Raw genomic sequence first — 26,579 nt, forward strand, 5'->3', positions numbered from 1 at the left:
ACCCTGTTGTCTACAGTCAAGATATGAACATCATTTTTTTTAGGACAAACTGGGTTATTAGAATATTTGGGTTGCAGTGAGGTCACGTGCTTTTTAAAAATGGTTGTAGGACTTTAAAGATAAATAAATAAAAAAATGAATCTTCCAGATATGTATTGATATCACAGACATATAAGTAAAACCTCTAAAACACTTCTCATATGTCTTGGGAGTCACACTGTGAAGAAATAATCATTATAACTTATACAGTTGACAAAATACATGTATTTTTTCCAAAAAAGTCAAGAGTTTTGCTCTATGACATTACTTATGCCAATAATAACATAATAACGTCATATTATTGATATTACACCCACAGCAATGTATACAAGCAGAATATGTGTCTAAATAGGCACCATTTTGCCTTCCATAGAGTATATAGGCATTTTGTCCCCTCTGGCCTTCCATACAAGAGGGGTGCCTTTATCTCCCATATATGGGCATGTACTTCCTGAAAAGTAGACAGGACAGACACGCGATGAATTATGGACATAAAGTGGATCAATCTTGGATATAACAGTATGGATTTAAAGCCCAAAGAGGCTGAAGTTCCAGGCTGGATAGAAAATCCCCTGTAGAGGCTAGAAAGACCCGGAAAAGACCGCCGTAAAGACGAAAACGTCAGGATTCAAACGAAACCGAAAGTGAGTAAATCGCTTGTATCGTTCAAAAGTTATTAAACTATGAATCAGAGGTACTTTTTTACTCGTGGGCGAGTGTCTCGGGCTCAGAGGGTTAATTAAAATCAGCAACAGATCTCATGTAGAGGTCTTTGCTCTACTCTGTCATAATCAAAACAACTGGAGACTGCGTACCAGCTGATATGTGGGTCTGATTATATTTGATTAAATCGGAATCGCACCACAGTGTTTTTGTCACTTCCTGTCCAGTCTGAGGGCGGCTGGAATCACTTCCTGTTCAGCCTGAAGGCGGCAGAAATCGGCTGGAAACTGTCATACTTTACCGCAGCTTTCCCCCCCGTCTACTTTAGAACTTTCTAGGCGCAGTTCATCTCGAACGAGCCTTTTACCTAACAGCTCATTATGAGCAGTGATGTAGCTTTAGCTAGCTGTAAACAATCGAGCAAGAACAAAAAGTTTCCTTTGACGTAAGCAAAACGCAAACAATGCGGAACTGAAGTTCAGCAGAACACGTTTCCGACCGGATGACAATTTCGTTGGGCAGCTTTCTGTTTACAGCAGCACAACGTGGGTCTAACCCTATGGTCTAACCCTATGGTCTAACTGGACAGACGTTTTCCGAACAACGTAGTCACCGCTATCTGTTTGCGCGGCTTTAGAAATGGGCACAAAGCGCCACAGCGAGGACTCGGCGGAGTCAAACACTCCGCTCAAAAAAGAAGTTCCGGAGTTCAACGGGACTGTATTTAAAGCCATGCTGAAGGACCCCCCCACAGCCATGAAGGGTGAGTGCATATATACACAAAAGTGAAACTAAGTCATATTAAGGACTTGTCCATTCAGTCACCTACCCGTCCATGTTGTGCAGTCAGTCTGAGCCATAGACCGTTAATATTATATATATGTATATATGTGTATGTATGTATAGAGTACATCCAGTCTATGGTCTGAGCACCCTTTCTTTACCTGTCTGTGGGCTCACCTGCCTCTGTTCTGCTGGGCCTAATACCAGTGGTGTACTCATACTGCCCTAACCCTATATTAACGGTCTATGGGTGTACTCTAATGGATTTTAGCGGGTATAGTGTACTACATGTCAGGCACGGCGCCAGGATTTCAGTTTTGGATGGGCCAGACCAATTTTGGGTGGGCCTTAAATTAAAACATGATATCAAATCACTGTTTAACCTAATACAAATGACTAATATACTGTTATGTTATCTGTGCTAACATAATAGAGATTTCAATAGCTTGATGCTCTTTAAATATGTTGTATAAAACATTGTACAAACGTTTGGTTGTATAGGACGACCCTATCGGACCGCTCTCCTTGGTTCTGCCCAGAGAGGAGCGCGTTGGAATCTCCATTACGCACCATACCTGGCTGCGCTATTACGCAAAGCTCCATAGACCTAAGACTGGAACAGTGGTCAGGCATTTAATATTTCCCCAAAACATAATGTAGTTCTGCTCGTATAACAGGAGGACGAAGATTTCACAATTCTGTTTAATTGTTTTTAAGTTTTCAACACTACAGGTCAACAACACTGCCCGACAGTTTCATTCAATACTCGGCACAGAACTGGTTCATTGACGTCATCTGTCGTGTAAACGAGACTCAAGTTATTTCCGAAAGAGACAAACTGTAATTGTAGTGTGATTCATGTTATAACCATATTTAACAAAAGGAAATAAATCACATTAACAACAGACAGCGACGATAACAAGGGGAGCCCAGGAGGGAAAAAGAACAGTAACAAGCTGATATAGAAATAGAAATGTGTAACGGGTTATGAATCGATTATTTTAGTATATCTCAATACAGACAGAGTAGCCTTCACATACTCTTATCCCCTCGTGGTACACAATTAAACTCGCTAAAAAGGCCTAGAAGAAGCGAACACGGAACGACTTGTTTCCTCTTTTTCTCTCTGCTATGTTACTAACTTTCAACATGTAGCCTACGGATTCATCGCATGTTTTTAGGTCGCCTCGCACACACACACACACACACACACACTGACACAAATTACAGCAGTAGTCGGCGGGGTTTGCTCTTTAAAATGTCGATATCATCGAAGTCAAGAGTTACTGTAAGCTCTCTTATGTCAACAGAGACATAAGGCGAGACGTAAGCATGGTGCTCCTGTTTGGTGTTTTAATCTGATTGCACTGGAAAAGTGTACAGGACGTCATCGGCAGTGTTCTCAGAGCTTTTAGGAAAGCATGGATATTTGGGAAAACGTCCTCATTGCATATGTCCATCACTTCAACAAGACTTTTGAGATGTTCTCCTCTTTTGTTCTTCCTCTCTATGAGTTTCACAAACACTGCGAGCTCCGACTCTGACACGGTTATGTTGAAGCGCTTCCCTGCATCGTTGAGAGGGGCCGAGCAGCTGGTTTCATTAGTCTGAAGGCTAGGGGACATCAGGACTGCTGATGGTTTCATTAGTCTGAAGGCTAGGGGACATCAGGACTGCTGCAGATGCCAGAGGTGTCACTGTGGAATCGAGTGTTCAGTTCACTAAGCTGGCAGTAGCGCTTTTGGAAATGTTGCGCAGATCACTGTCACTTAATAGACAAACAATTTTTTCTAAATTAAGTTAAAAACTACTTAAGATTTAGACTAATTTAGCACAAATTACGAGATAATTTGCCACTTTTTAATAATTCTTTATAATTAAACATTTTATTTTATTTATTTTTTTAATGAAAATTTGTGGGTGGGCCTGTTGAAAAGTGGGTGGGCCTAGGCCCGTCAGGCCCACCCATGACGCCGTGCCTGCTACATGGACATATGGGTGTCCTCCCCCAGGGACATTTTGAGTGTCAAAGACTTCCTGCATTCTGCTACACTTTAATGCACCAATTTACGGTGGAAATACCTGTATTTAGCCTATTTTAAGGATTCATTGGGCATTTTGAGGTCCTGGAGCTTTCTTTTCTTTGGCTGTACAGTGTGCGTACCACGTAGACTACACCACTGGCTAATACTGACTTTGTATCACCTGCAGGACTGGAGACATTCATATCAACCGCTAAGAAGCTGCCATGCTCAGACCTGTATGATGTGGTTGAAGGTTATATTAAAATATCTATGGAGTGTGCGGAAATATTCAAATTGCTAGAGAGAGAAAAGCATGTAGAGAGTGAGGTAAGTACGTTTTAATTCAATCATTTATACATCCCCAGTGGGGAAATTACAATTTGCACTCTGTTAAGTTAGAAATCACTACACACAGGCCTGAAATACACACACACATGCTCAGGACCTATTCATGCACAAATGGAGAGATGTCAGAGTGGGGGGGCTGCCAATGCTGGACCAGCACCCTGAGCTTATGGGGGAGGTACAGTGTCTTGCTCAAGAGCACCTGGCCGTGCCCAGGAGGTGAAGTGCTCTCCTGCTACCAATCCACACTCTGTACCCTCCGGTTCCCAACCCAACCCCCTACGGGTTGAGCTACTGCCCCCCCAAATCTCTGGACACCTCACCATTCAACTCCAATTCAGAGGCCAACGATTGGATTCTAAACCGATTATTGATGGGTCTCGATGCAACTATCGTTTTATGTACATTTCCATGCGTGATTTTACAAATTATTACTCAGTTTGCTAATCACTTCCTAGACAAAGCAGCGAGACACAGCTTAGACGTTTGTCACACACAAGTTGTAATGAAATGTTTATTATACTGAGGTTTTTATTTTGTAGTCATTCCAAGCTTAAGCCTAAAAGTTCCATGGCATGAAAAATTCACTTCATGAGCATAGTTTTTTTAACATTAATATGCGTCCCCCCAGCCTGCCTATGGCCCCCCAGTGGCTAGAAATGGTGATAGGTGTAGATGGAGCCCTGGGTGTCCTGCTCTGTCTTTGAGAAAATGAAAGCTCAGATGGGCCGATCTGGAATCTTGCTCCTTATGACGTCATAAGGGGCAAGGTTACCTCCCCTTTCTCTGCTTTGCCCGCCCAGAGAATTTGGACCCCCATAAGAGAGACGCATCATGGCTTTCAAACGAGCAAAGTGGCAGTTGGTCAAGGCCACACCCCCAGCCTCCACCTTGCCCCCCCTCTCTCCTCCTCAAAAGCTACAGACTCAGAAATGGCACATACTAAGGAAAGCTCAATGTGGGACTGGCTCTAGTGGCTGGAAATCTGGACCAAGGCTGAATTTTGGGAAAGAGACTTCACATCCAGAATTAGGGGACCACTAAGGTCTATATAAAAGAGACTTCAGATCCAGGATTAGGGGACCACCAAGGTCTATATAAAAGGTACTTCAGACACAGTATTAGGGACCACTAAGGTCTATATAAAAGAGACTTCAGATACAGTATTAGGGGACCACTAAGGTCTATATAAAGAGACTTCAGATACAGTATTAGGGGACCACTAAGGTCTATATAAAAGAGACTTCAGATACAGTACTAGGGGACCACTAAGGTCTATATAAAGAGACTTCAGATACAGTATTAGGGACCACTAAGGTCTATATAAAAGAGACTTCAGATACAGTACTAGGGGACCACTAAGGTCTATATAAAGAGACTTCAGATACAGTATTAGGGACCACTAAGGTCTATATAAAAGAGACTTCAGATACAGTATTACAGCACCATGTCATGGGACCTTTAAACATGCTGAGTCACCTTCTCTCACAGTAATCTTCCATGTCAGAGGCTGTGTCATGTTTAAAGGTGCAGAACAGGAAACCTGACGTGATCAGATGCAATGTGATAAAGTAGTTGAACAGCCTAATTATTTCATGTATTGTGTGTCTTATTAGATCATGTGTATATACAAAAAAAGTGTCCTTTTGGCCTTTTTTTATGCATTCTTGCCTCAATACTAAGTTGTTGTCCATTATCCCATCCTCTTTCTGTCACTCTGTTTTCTAATTTGAACATGTCCGGAGACACTAACTGTTTTATAAAAAAATCAACACATTTTAAAAATCAATTATTACTTCATCAGAATTGAGCATCAAACCGTTCTAGAGAGGATTTGGATGCATCTAAGAATCGATTATTTTTCCCACCCATACTTAATGGTTAGGTAGGTTCCCTGTTTTTTGGACATCATAAGCGCTAATCATATCCTGCTTCTGTCCAGATGATGGCGATATTTGAGAGCTTGGAGATGATTCTTCTAAGGACTGCCAGTGACCTGTCCCACTTCAACATGGTTGGCAATGCTATTGTGAAAAAGACAGTTTCCTGCTACATGCCACTCCTGCAGGGATCTTTCAGTTCACAAAATCACAGGTTGGTATTCAATGACCTCACTGGGTTTTTCCTGCATAGAAGATTTTTAGCCAGCACCAAAGGAAAATTAAAAGTGCCAAACTGATAAGAATTGTGAGAAAGAAATAGAATTCAAACTAGGGTTGCACAATATATTGTTTTTTTATTTATATCATTACAATATCATCTGGCGCATTATACATATTGCCAAAGGCTGCGACATATCGCCACTCATGTTTTAAAAGTTAAAAGAAAATGTGCTCTTTAAAAAGAAACTTGCATTCTTTTTACAGGGACTTTATATTTAAAATTCAATAAATAAAATATGTTGGAAATGATTTTTTCTTTGTTTGTTTAAAGTTCAACAAACAATGGTATTAGCAAAATAATGAAAGCAGCAGAAATTAGACCTGAGTAACACAATGTTTATTTACGCTCTGTTGCTTGCTCTGGAGGGAACTACTAAACTGTATGTTGACTGTAAATCTATTGGTGTCTAGACCTCTCTATCTGTAAAATTATAGGTGGTCTAGACCTGCTACTATCTGTAAATTATAGAGCCGTCTAGACCTGCCTACTGGTAATGTTAGAGCGGTCTAGACCTGCTCTATCTGTAAATTATAGAGTGGTCTAGACCTGCTCTATCTGTAAATTATAGAGCGGTCTAGACCTGCTCTATCTGTAAATTATAGAGTGGGTCTAGACCTGCTCTATCTGTAAATTATAGAGTGGTCTAGACCTGCTCTATCTGTAAATTATAGAGTAGGTCTAGACCTGCTCTATCTGTAAATTATAGAGTGGTCTAGACCTGCTCTATCTGTAAATTATAGAGCGGTCTAGACCTGCTCTATCTGTAAATTATAGAGCGGTCTAGACCTGCTCTATCTGTAAATTATAGAGTGGTCTAGACCTGCTCTATCTGTAAATTATAGAGCGGTCTAGACCTGCTCTATCTGTAAATTATAGAGTGGTCTAGACCTTGATACTATAAATAGAATTGAATTGAAACGCAAGTATTATTATCACAATATTCAACAACGTTATTGTATGTTGTATATTTTTGACATATTCCCCCCTTTTTGCTTGCGTGTTTCACTGTAGAGGCCCCCCCCACAGGTTTTTCTATAGAGCCCACCCCACAGGTTTCTCTTTTGAGAGTCCCCCATACAGGTTTCTCTAGAATCCCTTCCTACAGGTTTCTCTATAGAGCTCCCCCCTACAGGTTTCTCTTGAGAGCCCCCCCTACAGGTTTCTCTATAGAGCCCCCCCCCCACCTCCTATGTTTCCTTGTGTCTGACCCCTCCCTCAGTCAGACTTTCTTTTTTGCCGGCTCAGCCACGACGACAGTGTGAAAACCTCCATCGCTGCCTTGCTAGCCGGTTCCTGACTGGGGGGTGTATATGTGCAGTGCCGTGAAGCCATTCTTTACATGGCGAGACCTGATATCACGCCATACTTCCTGACGCTGAGGCCGGCAACTCACCTGCCCAAAGTTGCGAGGGTGGTTTTTCCCCTCACAGGCGCTGTGGGGGGGGAGGTGACCACCATTCAACACAAAAAAAGTCATATAACCGTTCCAATGACACCAAAGCTGTTCACTTATTCTTAATTAAGCCAAAAAACGGCCTAGTTCCCCGTTAATAGCAGTTGAACAAGCAGAACGTTAACTTGAATAGGATTGCTAATCTCGGTTTTACCGCTCAGAGTCAGGCTGTCGGTCTCTCCCGACGATATTACCAGTAGTATTTAAATATTAATATCTATACAGTATATTTTTAATTGGGGTTTCATTTACTCAAGCATAGTAGACAGCTTTGTTCATCAAATTGTCAGAAACAACAGGCATATGCATAGTTTTCTGTCAAATAAAGTACCACTCATTGCCTTTACTGAATGCAAAGCGATCTTGTTTGCTGTCTTGTGTAGCCAATCCCCAAAGGCTCTTTCTGACACTTCAATGGCAGTCCTAAGCACAGTTCAGAGTGGGCATTCTGCCCATGGCCCTCATGCTGTGTGTTCTGTTTTGCACAGGTTTGTCCGGCAGTGCCTCAGTCTCCTGTCTGCCTTGGTGTCTCAGGGTCCAGAAGCTGCCAGAGAGATCCTCAGTCACATTCACGTCAATAAAGCTCTTTCTGGACTGGCAAGGAGGAAGGATAAGAGGGTGTGGTGTAGCATTTGCCCTGCCATGTTTGTTGGGTTCTGCAGATATGTATGCTTACATTCTTCTCTGTGAATTCTCCAGGGGAAACCTGATGTCCGCATGGCTTTTATCCAGTTCGTGCTGTCCTTTTTGGTGTCTGGAGATAATGCTACAGTTGGACAGATATTAGAAATCAAAGGTAATAATAATTAGATATCTATTCACATTTACACAACACACATTTACTCTTATATCAGGTGGTTTGATGTCATGTCCATTTGGTGTGTCAGAACTCCTGCCGGAGATCCTGAGTACAGGTCTGAAGGAGGACAGGATGTCCATAGTCAACCTGATTGTGTCCACACTGAAGACTAGAGTAAGTGCTCAGCGATTTGCACTTTCCATTTAAAAATAAATCAATTTATGGAATTTTTTATTGTATTTGTTGGATTGTGTCTTGCTGCAGGTTGTACTTAACAAGGCCATAAGTAAAACACAAAAAGTGCGTTTTTTCACACCTGCTGTATTGGCCACCATAGCATCTCTGTACAAATGGAATGGGATTGTGGATGCAACCACTGATGATGAAAGAGTGAGATATTTGTTTTTTTACTTTTTAAGCAAAGGATCTGTTAATCCAATGTGCTTTTAAAGCCGTAGGTTCTTAATGTTACCTATTTTTTTAAAGATGTTAGAGGACTCTGAGCATGCTGGGATAGCTGTCATCCGGGAACTTGTTCACAGTTTCCTTCTCGATCTGTGTTGCTCTCGTAAGCATGGTATCAGCTTCCATGATCCCAGCTTTGGCACAGCTGGCAGGTAAGTAATCAGTGTGTCAAGTATACCTTGTACTCTTCCAGAAACTCCTCATGCTGATCATAGGACTTTTTTTTTTTTGCCCAGAGCTGGCAACATTGTCTTGCTTCAGTTCTTGGTGGGGCTGAAGCAGGCCACAGAGGATGAACTGGTTATAGATCTGGTGGTGAATGTGCTGAAGGCTAGCCCTGATGTGCTGGCCCGATTCTTTCAGGAGACTCAGTATTCATACACCCCCCGCCTTAAAAGTGCTTGGCAGGACAATGTCAAGTTACTTAAAAAGGTAATTCTTGCTTATTGATTTTATTTTTTTGAGGCTCCTTCAGTGTTGGCACATATGTAGCTTGTCCATTCATATTTTTCTTCTTCATATGTCAGATCTACGAAGCCCAGCCAGAGATTGCCATAGTCTTTCAAACCCGTGAGGCCATCCCTCTCCCTCGCCTGCTGTCCATGATCTTGGTGATATCGCTTCCTCCCGTCTGTAACAAGACCTTCTTCACACAGGGCCTCAGTGTAAGTGAATGAGCCTTACACAATGTGTTAATCAGCGCTGTAGCTGTGGTACCACTGAACACAATGTACAACACAATCAACATCCCAAAGCCAGCCCTGAGGACTAAAGACTCCCAGACTTTTGATCTCAGGTGCTGAGTGAGTGAGTGTGTGAGGCCACATGGGCTCAGATAGGTAGAAATGAGATTGGGACAGCACTTCACAAGATTACATGTTACTTTGGAAACGTTTAATAACAAAGATGTTGCTGACACTTGCCGGTTTGGGTATTTTCATTTCAAGTTTGTTGCTTTCCACACGGCCGAGGCCCAGGAGACAGCTGCCTGATTCCACATTTATTTGGCAAGCTGGACAACAGGTCCGCTCCGTGGTTGGGTGGTGTGCTGTTGTTGAACTTTGTAATTTCCGGATTTCCTTATGGTCTCCACGGTAAACATCACAACGCTTTGAACTGTGGATAACTTCCTTTTGGAGAAGTCCGCATCGATGCAGACTCACAGAAAGGAATCGGTGAGTGTGTACTCACACCCTCACGCCCTTTGAAATTCGACACTGGGACAACCCTAAGCCCTTACCAATTTGGCGAGAAGGTGCACCAAAGTCTGTGAGTCTGAGAGTCCGGACATTGGGATTGGGCCATTGTCATGTATTGTCAGAATATCTCCACTTGTATCTGCCCTCCTCATCATACATCTCTATATTTATAAATATCCCTATTAGTGTTTTTCAATGCATACATTGAAGGAACTGATTGATTACATGACACTGAAATTGTGTTTTAATACGATTTTTACATGAGAAATAATAAATTGGTTGATTGTATCTGACAGCTTGCCAACACAGCAGTGCAGCTCACAACTCTGTCCATGATGACTTTCATCTTGAAAAGAGCCAGTAGGAATATGGAGTACCTTTTGGATGAGTCCGAGTGGCTCAGCTCGGACGTGTACACTGTTGGCATGATGGCGGATTTGGTGCGGCAGTACAGGGAGACACTCAGCAAGGTAAGCTCAGAAACTTGCTGCCTTATTACCCACAAATTAGTAATGATACACCGTTAAACATGTCAAGTCTCCACTTTTCATGCTTCGTTTCAGATTTTGCCCGATATAACAAGCATAGTTTCAAAGTGGCAGTCACTTAGCAAGAAGGAAAAGATGGATGGTGAAGAAAAAACGGCCAAAATTGAAGGGAGTGCAGAACAGACGGATAATAAAAACGAAGCACCTGGTAATAACATTTACATTACATGTAGTATATTGTTAATTCTAATCCGTCCCATAAAGTAAAGGGGATGGCCGGCAAAGACATTTGACTGACTATATTTTGTTTGTGTTCATCAGTTGCTGAGACAGCTGAGGTCATCCTGCTGAAGACGCTGATTCTTCAGGTCATCTGTCTTTACCAGAAAACAGTGCCACATCTGGTTAGCCAGTGCAAATTTGACTTCAGCAAGCTCCTTAAAGGTGATGCCTTTTTTTAAACATGGAGATCATATTCAAGATATATGTTTTAAGTTGGGGTGCTGGTGGTTATTCACCAAACCCTCAAATAAGTTTTTTTGTTTTACCTCTTCAGGGATTGTGTCAGAGAAAGGCCTGAGGGAAGAAGTTCCCCCAGTTTTGCAGTATCAGATACTGCAGTTGGCCTTAGAGCTCCCTGCAAGCAAGTTCTCTTGGTTCCGCATACAGGTGACGAGGTTACACTGTTGGTTTTATTTCACTGTTCACCCCGTCATTGTCACGGATGTTGTTTAGAAGGTGTCGCTTTATAATCAACATTGTGTTGTGTTTTTACGGCTGTTTCTTCCCAGGATGTTGCAAATCCAGAATCATCATCTGGTGAGAAGTCAGTACTTTACCTCCTGCTCAAGATGTTTGTCACTAGCACCAGCAGCCACCTGAAGACCTCCACACGGATGCTGGTTCTAAAAGTATGGACCATTTCTTTTCATTCTTTTTTTTTTTAATTTTTTGGGGGGGCAATTTAGGCCTTTATTCATACAGGACAGCCTAGACTTGAAAGGAGAGAGGGGGGGAATGACATGCAGCAAAGGGCTGCAGGTCGGAGTCAAACCTGCGGCTGCTGCGTTGAGGAGTAAACCTCTATTTATGGGTGCTCACTCTACCAGGTGAGCTAACCTGGTGCCCAGTATGGATCATTTCTTTCTCAGCCAAGAACACAGCATCATTTCCAGAGTATATCTTAGAAGTTCTTCAGCTACATCAGGGAAACCTTCAGTCCTTACAGTTAAGAAAAGTAGTCGGTGGGGCGCCCGAGCAGCTTACTTGGTTGAGCGTGCACCCCATTTACAAAGGCTCAGTCCTTACCTCAGCAAGTTGGATTCCAACCTGCGGCCCTTTGCTGCATATGACTTCCACTCTTTCTCCCCTTTTCTGTCTTAAGCTGTCTTGTCAATAAAGGCCCAAAAATGCCCATACAATTATTTTTAAGTGTAATGACACTGTGGTAAAAGTGCATGTTTTGAAGTAAGAGCATGGGCAAATTTAACCGCAAACGTCTTGTATAAACTTTACCAAATACAATTGGGCTGAAATGTTGTAAAAAGTGTATTTCCTGCCTTGTATTCAGGTGCTAAAGGACAGCGGGGTGTTTGAGTACACTTGGACGGAGCTTGAGCTCTGGCTCGACCAGCTGGCCAGAGTAGAACCAAGCCAACAAGACACTGTCATCCAGTTTCTGGAGAGGGTAAGCCCATGTACATAACATCTGTGTTTCACACAACCCCGAGTTGCCCCCGGTGCTGCGCATCGGAGTGTGAGTGTGTATGAATGTTTATCTGATGAGCAGGTGGCACCTTGTACGGCAGCCCCGGCCACAGTGTATGAATGTGTGTGAATGGTGAATGTATCCTGTAGATGTAAAAGCGCTTTGAGCAGTTGTTAAGACTGGAAAAGCGCTATATAAATACAGCACATTTACATTTACATTTACATATTGACCTTTAACAACTCAGTGACACAAACTCACAATACAACATTTTTATTTAAATTGTTCTTATATTCAACAAAGCACATTCAAAATTCAGCCGAGCGTTCAATAAATCTGTGGCCAAAAATTAAAGTTACAGGAGTTTTTTAATTTTTTTGCCACAGTTGGCTTATCTGGAGCCCCTCGCTTTGACATTTCTTTTCCCAAGCAACAAACTCATCGTTAACGTGAGGACCAATGGTTACTAGGCAACAAGTTTAACAATGACTTCTGGCCATGGTTTAGGTGGAGACCTTTCTATGCTTGTTGTTTTAAACTGAAAAATTACGTGCTATTCCATGTGGATAAGGGAATTCTGTTTTCATGTGTAGATTCCGTGAATTTGTCCACCTTTTCTGCATTATGGAAATCATAGGGCCCTGCACTTGTTTTAGTTGATTTTATTGTTTAATGTGATCTTTGTTTTGTGGTCCCTACACAGTGTTGTAAAGCCCCTAGAGCTACTCTCTCTGTGTAAAAGAGTGCATGTGGCGGCGCTTTCACTAGCTGCGGCTCAGAGGCTCTCTAAACTCTCTAAACTGTATTTCGTTGCATTGTACCTGTACATGTGTGATGACAATAAAGTTGAATCTAATCTAATCTAAAAGGTGCTACATAAATAAAGTTTATTATTATTATCCTGATATAGTAGTTATAATTGATAATAATCTGTGGGTATCTTACTCTAGGTGTTGCTGAAACTGGTGTGCAATTCCTACACATACACAGATAAGGTTGCCAGCCTGGTCCAGGAGGCCGCTTATCTGCAAGCTAACCTGAGTAGCCAGGAGGGCGACGCTGCCAGTATCCCAGTCTCACACATAGACGGTGAGCATTTAAAGACCCACTTAGAGTTCAGTTCTTCCAGGAATAAGCAAGTCTGTGAAACATTTTTTCTGACAATGTCTTCTAGATGTCTTAGACATGCTGGATGTCATTATGGAGGGTAATGAAGGCGAGATGGAGGAGCTCGGGCCATCTCTGAGTGAAGACCTGATTATCCAGACCTTCCCCTTCAGCGTGGTGGTACCTGCTGCTCTGGAGGTCCGGAACAAACTGCCAGCAGACAAGGGTAAAGGCCTTCTGCCTCCCCCGGGACACACTGCCCACACGCCTGGAAACCTTTCTTTTGTTTTTATCATTACAGGTTTTTTTTTTTTTTTTTTTTTTTTTTTTTTTTTTAAACAAAACATACAGCTCACAACACCCCCCCGCCCAAAACACACACACACACACACGCACACACACACAACACACACACAGTCACTCACTCACTCACTCACTCACTCACTCACTCATCATTACCACTTCCTTGGGCAAAAATTAGGACAGGTTAAAATAATAACCATAATATTCAAGAACATACAATAAAGTAATAAAAAAAATAGATGTGTATGTGATAACACCATAAGCACATAGTATACACCACTCCACAGTGCATGGCTTCTTAGGATCCCTCCAGAAAGCTCAGGGACTTTTCTAGTGTAGACAATGAATCTTGCAAACCAGTTATGTGACCTTAATTTTTTAATTTTTTAAACCTAAAAACATTTCTATTGCAGATTGACACTTTTGTAATTTGCTGTATCAAAAGTGCAACTTTACCCCTGACCACAGCTTGTCCTTTTGTGCTTCAACGGGGGATTTCTCCTCCCTGCAAAGTGTTTTTAATTCAATTCAATTTTATGTATATAGTGCTAAACCACAACAACAGTTATCTCATTGCGTCTTCCATAAAGAGCAGGTCTAGACCAGACTCTGGGATGTTATTTACAGAAACCCAACAGTTCCCACCAAGAACAAGCACTAGGCCACAGAGGCAAGGAAAAACTTCCTTTAAGAGGCAGAAACCTGGAGCAGAACTATGGCTCGGGGTGGGGGGTTGTATAGACCAACCACTATAGAATGTTGTAATGCTGCTAACCATCTGGCTTTTCTTTTCTCAGGGGTGGTATTTGAGTACCTGTCTGCGGTGCTTTCAGATGTGCTGCACTGTCAGAGAGAGCCGCTCCCCCTCTGTCTGGCTCTGCTGCAGTACGATAAAGAGCTGGCGTCCGCAGGACTCTCTGCCTCTCATCCCTCCATCATACACCTTCATCAGTATTACTCCAAATGGCTACCACAGCAGTGTCGGGAGGAACTGGTCAGCTTTTGATGGAACCCAGAGAATTTCTTTTACTGACAGTGACAACAAGATTTTTGATGTAGAAAATAATGCTTCTCTTTTTTCTGCAGTTCCAATCCTCTGAATGCCATTCAGATGGATCTTCAACCCCCATTTCATTCACTGCACTGTTGAAAGCTGCGTATAGCCGAGGGCCAAACACTTTACTTGAGGACACCTTCAGGAAGAATGTGGAAGAAAGTCTAGCGTCCATGTCGCTGGCGGATTTTCCAGTAGCAACCAAGCAGATCTTACTCTACATTAGATCCACAGTGGAAAACCTTGGCACAGTAAGAGCACAAAGCATGCGATTCAGTAAATTACTGAGTTTAATAAATGTTGACATAACATGTCACATCCTTCTGCGCAGTTCTCCAAAGACATAGGAACTGCCCCTCTGAAGACCTTAATGGACATTCTCCTGGATTTGGTGACCAAGCTACAAGGCTTTCAGGATACTACAAACTCTGAGCCAGCAGCACAGAACTCCCAAGAAGGATCAGACCTCTTCCTGCAAACCAACCAGTCGTCCACAGAAGAAGCCAATAAAGAGCAGGTTGGGACAAATGTAGCTTTTACACTGACTTTTATTTGATTAGAAAATATTTAATTTTTTAAACTGTGACCATGGTAATGTCATCATTGACTGTTTTTTAGAGTAAATGATTCTAATATGTCACCCTCTGTGTTTAGATCCTTGTTTGTGCCCTTGGCTCCATCTTCAAGCATCCGTGTTTGGAGCAGTGGTTTCTGGCTCTGGAGCTGGGTGCTTTGCCTCCTCACACTCTGAACCCCGTCAGGCTAAAGCACCTGTGTGCCCAGCTAAATGATGACATTCTGGCCTTGCTAAAGACTAGCACCCCCACTCTCTGTGACCTTGGCCACCTGGAGCTTGTTTGTAGCTACATGGGGGCTATAGAAAAAGCTGTGCTCAAGGAACTGATGGAGATGGGCTCCCAGGCTGCCAAGAAACAGTCCAGACCCTTCCAGGCCCTCGTGTCTCTGCACGGCCACATGGACCCCGGCAGTCTCAGCCAGGTGGTTTCCAAGTTGCTGCTGCTCCCCCAGGAGTGCCTGATCTCCTTTAGAAGTGAGGGCACACAAGCCCAGCTCAGTGTTTATGGCCGTGCAGCGCTGCAGATCCTCACAGAGTCTAAAGCTAAGTCTTCCCAGGACCAAGGCATCTTTCTATCTCAGGCACACCTCCGCGGCCTGTGCACCCTGCTGCTGTCGTGCTCCAGCCCGGCGCTGGAGGCCTTCCTGCTGCAGACTCTGTCTACTGAGTCAGGCAATGCCAAACTCATCCACACAGATGTGCTGCTGCACTGTCTCCAGTGGCCTCTTCCAGACTCTCTGGCCATCAGCTCCCTGCTGCTGCGCAACTGCTCCACACACCGCCTCTGCTTTGAGACGTGGTGCCTAGAGCCAGCAAACTTGGAGAAGCTCTCAGACCAGACAGCGACATTCCTTCCACTAATAAACACCTACCTACAGGTGGCAACTAGAGAGGATCCTGCCAGGCCCAAAGAGGGTTTGTACTAAAAGACATTCTCTATTATCTTAAAGCATACAGAACCAGGGTCAATGGATTAAGTTCCTTTTGTATATTCATTTACATGTGCTCAACTGCTGTGTTTTATAGTGCAAAAAGAGGTTGTGAAGGCGTTGAAGCGAGCACTGCTCGCCAAATTGTCCCAAAGTGTTCTGGGAAACCTGACAGAGGCCCAACATGCTGACACACTAGCCCGTCTGATCAAGCTCTCTGCAAACATCAAGGACACCAGGGACTTGATCAGCAATCTGCCCCATGCTCTTCAAAAAGTGGACAGCTTTGAAAGGTATTGTTTAACTCTTACTGTAAGTGAATTATCAGTGTTACAAGGTATTCGCTAAACATTGTTTTCTCTTTCAGGTGGCAACTAGTAGATGTTATCACTGAGAAACTGGCTGATTGTCCAGACGAACAAGAAACCTGGAGGAAGTCTGTCACCGCTGCTGCCTTCAAGTGTCTCGCAGCTGCCTACAGTCACTCTAAAAATCAGAGTACTTCCTGGTCGGAGCAGGAGCACAGCATCCTGGAAAGGCTGCAAGGACTCCTAGTGGGTTTATTATCCTCAAACATACCGTACATTTTATATTTTTTTTATTAAATGCATTTCCTAACCTATCATCTTTACACAGAAATCAGCTGAAGACATCCCTCCATCTGAATGGAACAGTTTCATCAAGACTGGACTGAAGTAAGATATTTGTCTAAATTAGGGCTGTCAAAATGAACACAATAGTGAAGAGTTAATGCAAATTCCTTTTAATGCCACTAATTGGTCTGGCGTGTTAACGATACCCGTTCTGGGATTTAGACCTCGCTCTGTAGTTCGGGAACTCAGGAAGCGATGCAGCAGTAACCTTGTGGGTGGCTAGCAGAAATAAACTTCATTGAGCAGAAATATAAAGTAAAAGTAAAAGGGTCTTTGGAATGGCAAGTTGAATTTCAAAGAAAGTCAACGCAGTGATCCTGACTAAGAAACACATGTTGGAGGCTGAGCAGTGATCCTGACTAAGAAACACATGTTGGAGGCTGAGCAGTGATCCTGACTAAGAAACACATGTTGGAGGCTGAGCAGTGATCCTGACTAAGAAACACATGTTGGAGGCTGAGCAGTGATCCTGACTAAGAAACACATGTTGGAGGCTGAGCAGTGATCCTGACTAAGAAACACATGTTGGAGGCTGAGCAGTGCCCCTCCCCTCAGATGAAGCAATGATGGAATAAACACAGGGTTTCCACACCGTGGTAATTTACCATGATAATAATGAAATTTTAAATGAAAACGTTAATTATTATCGTCAACATTTGTATTGTGGTTTACCGTTACACCGGTAATCGTTACATCCCGACATGCAATTAATTGCGATTAAATATGTGAATCGATTGACAGCCCTAGTGTAAATCCATTCTGCTAGATGGTTGTTCAAAAGTGTCTTCTCGGATAATTTTTTTGAATCCTCTACCTAAAATATATGCTTCCACTGTAGATATCGCTACAGAGATCCCCTCTTCCTGAACACACTGAGCAAACTGTTGGACGTGATGTACGATAGCAGTGAGGTCCAGATGGACCTGATTCCTTTATCCACCCTTCACATGATGACCAGCAGCCATTCTCTGTTCCTGCCCACCATGTTGGACTCAGATGAAGAGCCTAGCGGCCGTCAGGCTAAAGGTGTGTATGAAGCAGAATGGAATGGAGAAGAAAATGAATCTTGAAACCTATATATTTTATTATTGAACACAAACACCCTTATTTCGTTGTCATTTCAGAAGCCTTGGTGTCCCTGCTTCTCTGTTTAGTGAAGAAATGCCCAACAATCTGTAACAGCAGTCACTTTGTTGTTCTCCTGGGAGCATATGGAGTCACACTGAGTACTTCAGGTAAAACAGGAAAGAGGAAATCAAAGAATTTTGGCTTTGTGTGTTAGTTGTCCTTCTTCCCTCTAACATCTTGTTTTGGTTTGCAGATCAGAAACTTTTACTACTTCTTCAGGAATATGAAAGAAACAACGTCAGTCTACGGACATTTCAGTAAGTTACATATTTGAAGGGTGTACATTTAACAGTTGCTATGACCAAACGCTGAATATGTGTTTTTCAACTACAGATCCTTTGTGTGGGGGCCAGCAGCTCTGGAGCACCACAAGACCAGAAGAAGCCTTGGAGCTTCTCTGTGGAAGCAAGCCAGCTCAGACGACCTGCTGGCGCTGCTCAGAACTGACAGGATGCTCCACACGATTGCACACTTTCCCCAGCAACGCAGAATCATCCTGCAGGTTGATTCTTCATCATCATCATCTGCGATTCTTTTAGTTAGTTGAATGAGTATCCGTAGAAAACTGCTCTTTAAAAATATAGCTATCATTCTTTTTTTATGTGTGATTTTGTGTTCAGTTCAATCTACAAATGTTCAATGTTGGAGACAAGGACCTGCAGCAAAGGGCCGCAGGTCGGCATTGAACCCTGGTCCGCTGTGTCGAGGAGTAAACCTCTATATATGGGCGCCCGCTCTACCAACTGAGCTATATGGGCGCCCAAACTGAGTACATTTTAATATCTGGCAATACATCGCATTAATATTGTTATTGCAATATTCAACAATGTTATTGTGCATTTTCCTGGTATCCTGCAGCCCTACTCCATGGCGATAGGGTGGCGGCAGGAATCTCAGGGATGGGTATCTAAAAACTTTAGCAGATAAAGAAAAAGGGATAAGTGAGAAAACATATTTGTTGTTATCTGAGTTGTTAATATCTAAATCTTTTCTTCTAGGGGGATAAGGAGCTGATGTACTGGAACAATGCATTAGAGGATCTCAGGAATTTGTATGATCCTCGTTTTCTTTTGCCTCTATTCAGCACCATTTTGCAGCCAGGTCAGTAGATTTCATTGCTGTTGAAATTGCTCGTGATCAGTCAAGGTTATCACTGCTTCATAACTTTTCTATTTTCTCCTTTTTCTATGTGACAGAGTGCGTGATTGACTGCCTCAGGTTTGTATCCAGCCATGCCCTTGGACTAACTGTAATGGCTCTGAGTAGCTACGACCCTAAAGTGAGAGCGGCAGCATACCATGTGCTGAGCTGCTTCTACCAACATCTGGAGGGTGCCCGGTTCAGAGAGAAGAGACAGGTAAAGTAGGATGGAGGTGGTGTGTGAGTTTATGTGTGGGAACACTGATGAGCCTGTTTTTATTTTTTATGAAACAGTTGCTGTACTTGATGGACACAGTGAAGAATGGAATTCGACAGCCGAATCAAAAACTTCCATTCCTCCAAACAACTTACATCGCCAAAGTGGCTCAGCAGATGCTCAAACCTGGTGTGTAACCCTGAACCCTTTATGACCAGAGTGATCGCCAAAGGAAGCTTCATGAGCCATTTTCTTTATGTTCTGAGCCCACTAGATGGCGCTCTCTGTTCAACAAAGTACGGTGGCCGACGAGCAAACGCACTGCCACTTAAGAAAATACACTCAAATAGACAAAACATACGCAAATTAAGAAAACACCTTCAGTAATTTGTCAACACGTGTGCAGCATCTAGCAAATACTTTGAGTTTCAATGCCAGCGGGAGAGCACCCTCTGCCTTGCTATTACCACGAGTTTACAGACACGTCTCTGCTGACTGGGTAGCATCATCAGGGTATGACCTGAGCCAATAAACCAGAGACACACCCACCAAAGGAGAGAAAACATATCTCAAACATAGACTTAATATTTACAGACTATGATCTCAAAGCAGTTGTACACTGTTCCTCGCCCTCGCTCTCTCTCAGTGGGGTTGAAGATCAAGCTGTTCCACTTAGTGCTCCCGCTTGAGGCCTGGAGAACTTCCGTTTTGTAAACTGGATTCAGTGTTTTTTGTTGCATTTCTTTTGGGGTTTGTGTGCTTGTCTTTTTGCACTGTTTCTATATTCACAGCGCGTTTGTGTATTTACTACAGTACTTGTTCATGAAGCTTCATTTGGACATCTCTACCATAGGGGTCTTGGTTTATGATCTGTATATGAACTAACAAGGAACTCTGCATTATTAAATAGGTTTAGTTTTTAATCTTTTTGAATGCTTTCAGTTGTTGCATTTCTATAAACAGTATATACTTCCCCCTATTGCATGTTGTATAACCTCTTTTGCCCTCAGGATCATTGACCCTTTTCCTTGTTTTTCCTGATTTCCTAGAAGACCACATGTACATGGTGTTAAACAGGTTTCTGCTGTCCCATCAGAGTTTGGACTTCCGGAGAGTCCCTGAGTTCTTCAAGCTATTCTATGGCTTTGACTTGGAGGTAAAGTACTATCCTGCTGAAAACATTGTTTTTGTTGTCTTGTACGGCAAGTCATTAATCACGACTAGGGAATGCGACCCTGAAACAAGACTAGGTGAAAGCATATGGCTGGACGGAGTACAGTCACTGGGTACTGAAGTAGGATATCGTGTGAAATGGTTAAGAGACTTTTGAGTCAAATAATTGAGGACTGCTTCATTTAATAAATTCAAAATTATACTATTAATTATTTTTTTAACAATGTGTTGTTCTGGATCACTCATCTTTAGTCCTGTTTTAACCATCTGAGCGCACGGCGTGAAGCGCCTGGGGCAGGTGTGTTTAGGGCGTGTCCAAATCCACCTTTGCTAGTGTGACGGTGGTAAAAAGGGTCCGTACGGCGGGCTGTACTCAGTGAGGTCATTATTTCATAGGTGTGTTCTGGGCGTAACACGCAATCAACCAATCAGAGGTCCTCTCCCATTCCCTTTAACAGATAGGGGCGTTTGGACCATAATATTTTATTTGTAATCTTTTACGGTGTGTGTGTGTGTGTGTGTGTGTGTGTGTGTGTGTGTGTGTGTGTGTGTGTGTGTGTGTGTGTGTGTGTGTGTGAGACAAGCATAGTGTGCGTGCGCTGTGCACGAGCCTAGGTGATTTTTACTAATTCTCTGTTAAAATAACAATGAAATGCGGTGTTACTGACTTCAGAGGTTTTTGTTGGTCAATGGCGCAATCATTTCCCGCTGCCTCAAGATAGCAATACTTCCAGAAAGCACCTGAACACACCTACCTGTAAGACCAGCACGGCCAGAATGCACCTGAACACACCAATCTGTAATACCAGCATGCCTAGAATTTACCAGAACACACCTCCCTGTAAGACCAGCACGCCTAGAATGCGCCAGAACACACCTCCCTGTAAGACCAGCACACCCATGGGTGCAAACGTGGCCGCAAGTGCATTTGGTATTCAAACAACATGGGTGCTGGACAGCCTTAAACTAGCAAAAACACTTGTGTGGGGCTTTGTTAATGTCCTATTGGTTTGACAGACAACATAGCTAGAAGACTGATTCAGGGGAGATGTTGGTTACCTTACTTGGGTCTAAAGGGGCTGCAGCATTTATTCATAGTCAAACTGAAACCTACATTGTACATTTACTACGACTTGACAACTTTACTGTTGATTTTCCTCAGCTCTGATTTTATTTAATTTTAGTTATTTAACCAGGAAGTCCGTTGAGGTTGAAATCTCTTTTCCGAGGGAGACCTGGCCAAGACGACACACCAGTTACAACTTAAATAAATCCAGCACAGTCAAAGTCACACATAGAGGAAACGAACAGGTCACATGTGGCAGTTGCATTTTTTAATTACATGGGATTTTAACATGGCCTTAAAATCATTTAATGGGACTAGATCATTTAGATGGAGCAAGTTTTGCAAGTTATTCCAAGACCATGGAGCGAAGTAAGAGAAGGCTTTTTTCTCCAGCTCAGTAATTGCCAACAGCTGTCCACTGTCACACGCTCACACTTCGCACTGAGCTAGACCTCTTCTAACATGATCCTGAAACTGTGTCAACACCTTACAAGATTGTCCAGCAACAACTAATGTATTGTCGTATTTATTGAGAAAGCAGCTCAGAGGCCTGTACTACGAAGCAAGATCAACATGTCCTGGATTTCTTTTAGTTCCCCGGCTTCACCTAACTTGACAACCACGGCATAGCTGTGTCACGACGCAGGTTAACAACTAGTTCAATAAACCCGGGGTGTTTGCACGACCGTGACCAATTGCAAACTTATACCAGATCTGCGTATTTTACATAAGCAGAGCAAACTGTAATTCTGCATATATGAAGAATACAGACACAGTTTTACAGGCAAAATGCAATACAGTCACTGCTTCTGGGCTAGGAGCCAGTGACTGTATAGCGTTCTGCCTGGCAAAAATCACAACGCTTATCAATATCTTTTCCTCGTCAGTTAGGCACAAGATTTGACCATAATTACACTTGCGTCGTTGCTTTAGCCCAGAGGTTCTTTCATATTCTTTCATATGAAGGGCCAAAATGGATCTGGATGGAAGGCCATGGGCCAAAAAGAAATGTTGATGTTGAAGAATACCGTAATTCTTGCTAATCTCTGTAGACAAACCATACGTATGTAATTTAAATGGGAGGTTTAACTGCACAAAATGTACGTTTCATAGTCATACTTTTAAAACAGAAGGAGAATAAGCATGAGTCTGTCAAATCCATGACGGGCCAAAACAAAGAGAGCATGCAGGCCCCAAATTGGGCAGCATTGCTTTGGCCTATTTTTTCATTTGCAACCCTGACAGTGGGAAGCAATCTGAGAGCAAATATAAAAAATACAAAAACATCATTCAAACTGGGACGTTCTAAAACGTGAAAAAGTTTAACATGTTGTAATGTACCTAAACAACAAACATTGATGACCAAATTTCTCTCTCTTATTGCTCCTTGAAACCACTGAAAATCATTTAAGTTTAGGTACATTAAACCATGTTAAGCTTTTTCCTTACTATAGGCTCTAATGATACTATAATGTCCATAATAATTGGACTCTGGGTTTGATTTCTTTTGACAGTTTTCAGTAGATATGAGGAGCAATATGAGAGAGAAATTTTGAGGTACTGTACATTAAACCACATTGAGCTTTTTCCACGTTAAGTGTTTTAGAATGTCCCTTCCAACCAATCTCAAGAAGCCGATAAATAGCCTACACGTAATTCCCTCCGCTTAAAATCTTTATCTTTCATAAAAATATCCATCGGTGAATGTTAACGGAGTTGTCTGTCTCTAAATGTTTTAACTTTTATGAGCGCACCTCTCTCTCTCTCTCTCTCTCTCTCTCTCTCTCTCTCTCTGAAGTATGCCAAATCTTGCTTCGTAGTACAGGCCTCTGATGATTGATGCCGAGGCAAAGACGACCCTGTTGAAGAGCAACAGCCAATGGTGGAACACCGCCGCTCACTCAACCAATGGTGTATTATCACTCAGCCAGTGAAAGACCTTTTATAGGGTTGGCCTTGCCTTGGTGCGGTCGAGCCAAAAATAAATGATTGTCCAAATAATCTCTTCTTGTGTCAACAGCATTTAACCTTCATCTGTTTGTTTTGCTCAGCTCATGCCTTTTTAGGCTCATCATCTGTTTCTATAAAGGGCTTTCAGCGCTGAGAGTATGAGTAACTCTTATTTTCCTGCAGCATAAAATGGAACGTGAGTGGATCTTGAGTGTGCTGGAGGAAGGGATAAGTGATGGACACTGCTATGAACTGTGTGAACAACAAGGCATCTTTCAGACCCTTTTAGGCTTCGGCAGCAGCCCCTTGTGTGATGAACACTCCCAGGTACACACTGGGAATCACAATGATGCAACACATTATAGTAAAGTCAAGATGCTCTGAGATCCACTTCATAAAGGTTAAAAAAAGAGATATGTCTAATGTGCATTTCTTTCACATGTATTATTCCACTAGGCACAGATTATCAGGGTGTTGTGCCAGGCCGCCCGTTTGACCAGAGCAGCTTATAACCTCACCAAGAGCTGTGGACTCCTAACCTGGTTAACCCAGGTGGTTGAACAAAGGTATGCTTGAGAGTAAGGTCCAGTCTTAATTTTGGCTCTTTATTTTGACATTATTATTTATATTACTACTATAATCTCTGGACCATGGAGCAGGAGATTGGTCGGAGAATCGGCTCAGCGGGGGGGTATTACATTCCGTTTATCGCACTGTTGTGACTAAAAGGGAGCTGAGCCAGAAGGCAAAGCTCTCGATCTACCGGGCAGTTTTTGTTCCTACCCTCACCTATGGTCATGAAGGCTGGGTCATGACCGAAAGAACGAGATCAAGGGTACAAGCGGCCGAAATGGGTTTCCTCAGGAGGGGGGCTGGCGTCTCCCTTAGAGATAGGGTGAGAAGCTCAGTCATCCGAGAGGAGCTCGGAGTAGAGCCGCTGCTCCTTCGCGTTGAAAGGAGCCAGTTGAGGTGGTTCGGGCATCTGGTAAGGATGCCTCCTGGGCGCCTCCCTAGGAAGGTGTTCCAGAAACGTCCAGCTGGGAGGAAGCCTCGGGGAAAACCCAGGACTAGGTGGAGAGATTATATCTCCAACCTGGCCTAGGAATGCCTTGGGATCCCCCAGTCGGAGCTGGTTGATGTGGCTCGGGAAAGGGAAGTTTGCGGTCCCCTACTGGAGCTGCTGCCCCCGCGACCCGATACCGGATAAGCGGATGAAGATGGATGGATGGATGGATAATCTCTTCTGCCGGTTTTGTATTGTGTACTTCTCATCCTTATTTAGGCATCTAGACCAGCAGCTGCTGAGTGCCATCATAGATCTGCTCCATGTGCTGTGGTTTACTAACCTTGGGCAGAAGGAGAAGCAAGAGGATGGAGCCAAGACGTCCTCACCTACATCTGACAAAGCTCAGAGCTCAATAAGGTGTCTCCCACTCCCCCTCATCAATGAATTCCTGTGTGTGGCAGCAACCATCAGCAGACACCTCAGGTAAAGCCCCATTACTCCAAACTACTGGATGTTCACAGTGGTGCGCTATCGCAGTGTAAATGTTAAAGTCACTCTTCGAACACTTAATAATATAAACATATCATATCAATGGCAAATGACATAGTCAATGTTAACTGTCTTTTGGTCAAGGATGTCAGTGTTTGTTTGCTCTCCTCCTGTCAGATTGCGTGTGAAGGCCGCTCAGCTCCGCCGGTTTCTGCACACTCTTTGGTCTGTCCTGAAGCATCGTGGGACAGCTCTCAGTGTAAACAAACAGGCTGACCGGCTAACCCTCCATCCACAGCCTCTGTCTTGTGCTGAAGCCCTCACTCTGCTTCTCTGTTGGGCCTCCCTGTCCCGCAGCACGCCTCTTCTAACCCAAATCCAAGCTCTGTCTGAAAAGCACAAAGTAAAGGAATTGCTGGGTGAGTGGCATTAAGTGAGTCAGTCAAAAAAACAAATCTATCATACCAGGAAAAGGTTTTTACAAATCTTGTCCTGGTTAATTTACTGTCAAATGGGTGGACAGAATACTGTAATCCCCAAATGGAAAGGGAGATGGATTGAATGCTATATAAAAGAGGTCTTGCAGGAAGCCTTTTGATGAGTTTCAAAGCAACAGGAGACAGAGAAGCAAAAGAGTCTAAATCATGATTACATCTGCGTCATTACACAAAGGGCATCATCAAAGTGAAATCTCCATCACAAGTTGAAACTCACCAGCATGAACATGACGGACACATACAGTGTATACTACCACCAATTCATGTCATGGAAATCTAGAAAGTTGTATAACCATGTAGCAGTGTTTGCACTTGAAGATTATTAATTCATAAAGCATGTGTCTCAGAAGTCGTCATGTCTACACTATTGCTCAAACAGAGCTTTTACAGACACGCCTTGATCGTTATGTTACTGCTAACTAAAGATAGTAAATACTGGAGAAAAACCCATTTTATATTATTATATTTTTTCTTTAATTGGTGTGATTTGTAGCCAAACAAAACAGCAGGTTTTGGTTAGCATTTCATTTAATTGTGTTTAAATGATGTTTAAACTCCAGCTCTGATAAATAGTCAAATTAAGTTAAGTTTATTTCTATAGTACGTTTAAAACGACCAGAGTCGACCAAAGTGCTGTACAAGTTGACGTGCACTGCACAACAAGTAAAATCAAAGCGAAAGGAGTCATCAAGTAACACAAATACAAATAGAATAACAATCAAAGCAAGAAAATACAGTACGACATGTAAGAATAATACAATGTTAAAATAATTGAATAAAAACTAACTAAACTAATAACTAATATTAAAATGCTAAAAACCTAGTTCATTAAAATATGTCTTCTATCAATGGTGGGGGAACATCTGAGACAAAAGTGGAAGATTATTCCATCCTTTGGAGCTCCCTTACCCACTAACCTCGATCGGGACCAGCTAAAAATCATTTGGAATCGGAGGAGGGGCTGAGCACTTGTGAAATATGCTGGGAATATACGGGCTCCAGGATGGATGCTCTTATGCTGACCCTGTGTTCTCTTCTCTGGGGGGAAGTTAATAGATATGAGGCTTCAATCAATTTGTTACATGTGATGACATTATTTTTATAGTCTATGGACTCTGTCATCGTTTCCTTCTATTACAAACAGTGGAGAATTTAGATCTT

General features: G+C 42.8%; 1 protein-coding gene across 1 annotated transcript in view; it reads left to right on the top strand.

The window, feature by feature from the left end:
• The first annotated feature begins 985 nt into the window (after nt 1-985).
• Nucleotides 986-26,579, top strand: part of urb1 (URB1 ribosome biogenesis homolog) — a 29,833-nt gene continuing 4,239 nt past the window's right edge. The window contains exons 1-37 of the mRNA XM_032507339.1: nt 986-1,465; nt 3,697-3,836; nt 5,797-5,948; nt 7,959-8,088; nt 8,170-8,266; nt 8,358-8,443; nt 8,534-8,659; nt 8,756-8,886; nt 8,971-9,166; nt 9,262-9,399; nt 10,230-10,403; nt 10,497-10,629; nt 10,743-10,865; nt 10,978-11,090; nt 11,213-11,332; nt 11,992-12,108; nt 13,080-13,218; nt 13,304-13,462; nt 14,337-14,533; nt 14,626-14,844; nt 14,925-15,110; nt 15,248-16,085; nt 16,197-16,392; nt 16,467-16,653; nt 16,736-16,794; nt 17,591-17,778; nt 17,877-17,987; nt 18,074-18,137; nt 18,214-18,382; nt 18,879-18,981; nt 19,077-19,237; nt 19,315-19,426; nt 20,287-20,393; nt 23,610-23,753; nt 23,883-23,992; nt 24,709-24,915; nt 25,099-25,340. Coding sequence (XP_032363230.1) covers nt 1,342-1,465; nt 3,697-3,836; nt 5,797-5,948; nt 7,959-8,088; nt 8,170-8,266; nt 8,358-8,443; nt 8,534-8,659; nt 8,756-8,886; nt 8,971-9,166; nt 9,262-9,399; nt 10,230-10,403; nt 10,497-10,629; nt 10,743-10,865; nt 10,978-11,090; nt 11,213-11,332; nt 11,992-12,108; nt 13,080-13,218; nt 13,304-13,462; nt 14,337-14,533; nt 14,626-14,844; nt 14,925-15,110; nt 15,248-16,085; nt 16,197-16,392; nt 16,467-16,653; nt 16,736-16,794; nt 17,591-17,778; nt 17,877-17,987; nt 18,074-18,137; nt 18,214-18,382; nt 18,879-18,981; nt 19,077-19,237; nt 19,315-19,426; nt 20,287-20,393; nt 23,610-23,753; nt 23,883-23,992; nt 24,709-24,915; nt 25,099-25,340 — 5,998 coding nt within the window. The 5' untranslated portion in view covers nt 986-1,341. The remainder of the gene's footprint in view (nt 1,466-3,696; nt 3,837-5,796; nt 5,949-7,958; nt 8,089-8,169; nt 8,267-8,357; nt 8,444-8,533; nt 8,660-8,755; nt 8,887-8,970; nt 9,167-9,261; nt 9,400-10,229; nt 10,404-10,496; nt 10,630-10,742; nt 10,866-10,977; nt 11,091-11,212; nt 11,333-11,991; nt 12,109-13,079; nt 13,219-13,303; nt 13,463-14,336; nt 14,534-14,625; nt 14,845-14,924; nt 15,111-15,247; nt 16,086-16,196; nt 16,393-16,466; nt 16,654-16,735; nt 16,795-17,590; nt 17,779-17,876; nt 17,988-18,073; nt 18,138-18,213; nt 18,383-18,878; nt 18,982-19,076; nt 19,238-19,314; nt 19,427-20,286; nt 20,394-23,609; nt 23,754-23,882; nt 23,993-24,708; nt 24,916-25,098; nt 25,341-26,579) is intronic.

Source organism: Etheostoma spectabile, chromosome 3, assembly GCF_008692095.1.
Source record: "Etheostoma spectabile isolate EspeVRDwgs_2016 chromosome 3, UIUC_Espe_1.0, whole genome shotgun sequence".
Taxonomy (NCBI): Eukaryota; Metazoa; Chordata; class Actinopteri; order Perciformes; family Percidae; genus Etheostoma; species Etheostoma spectabile.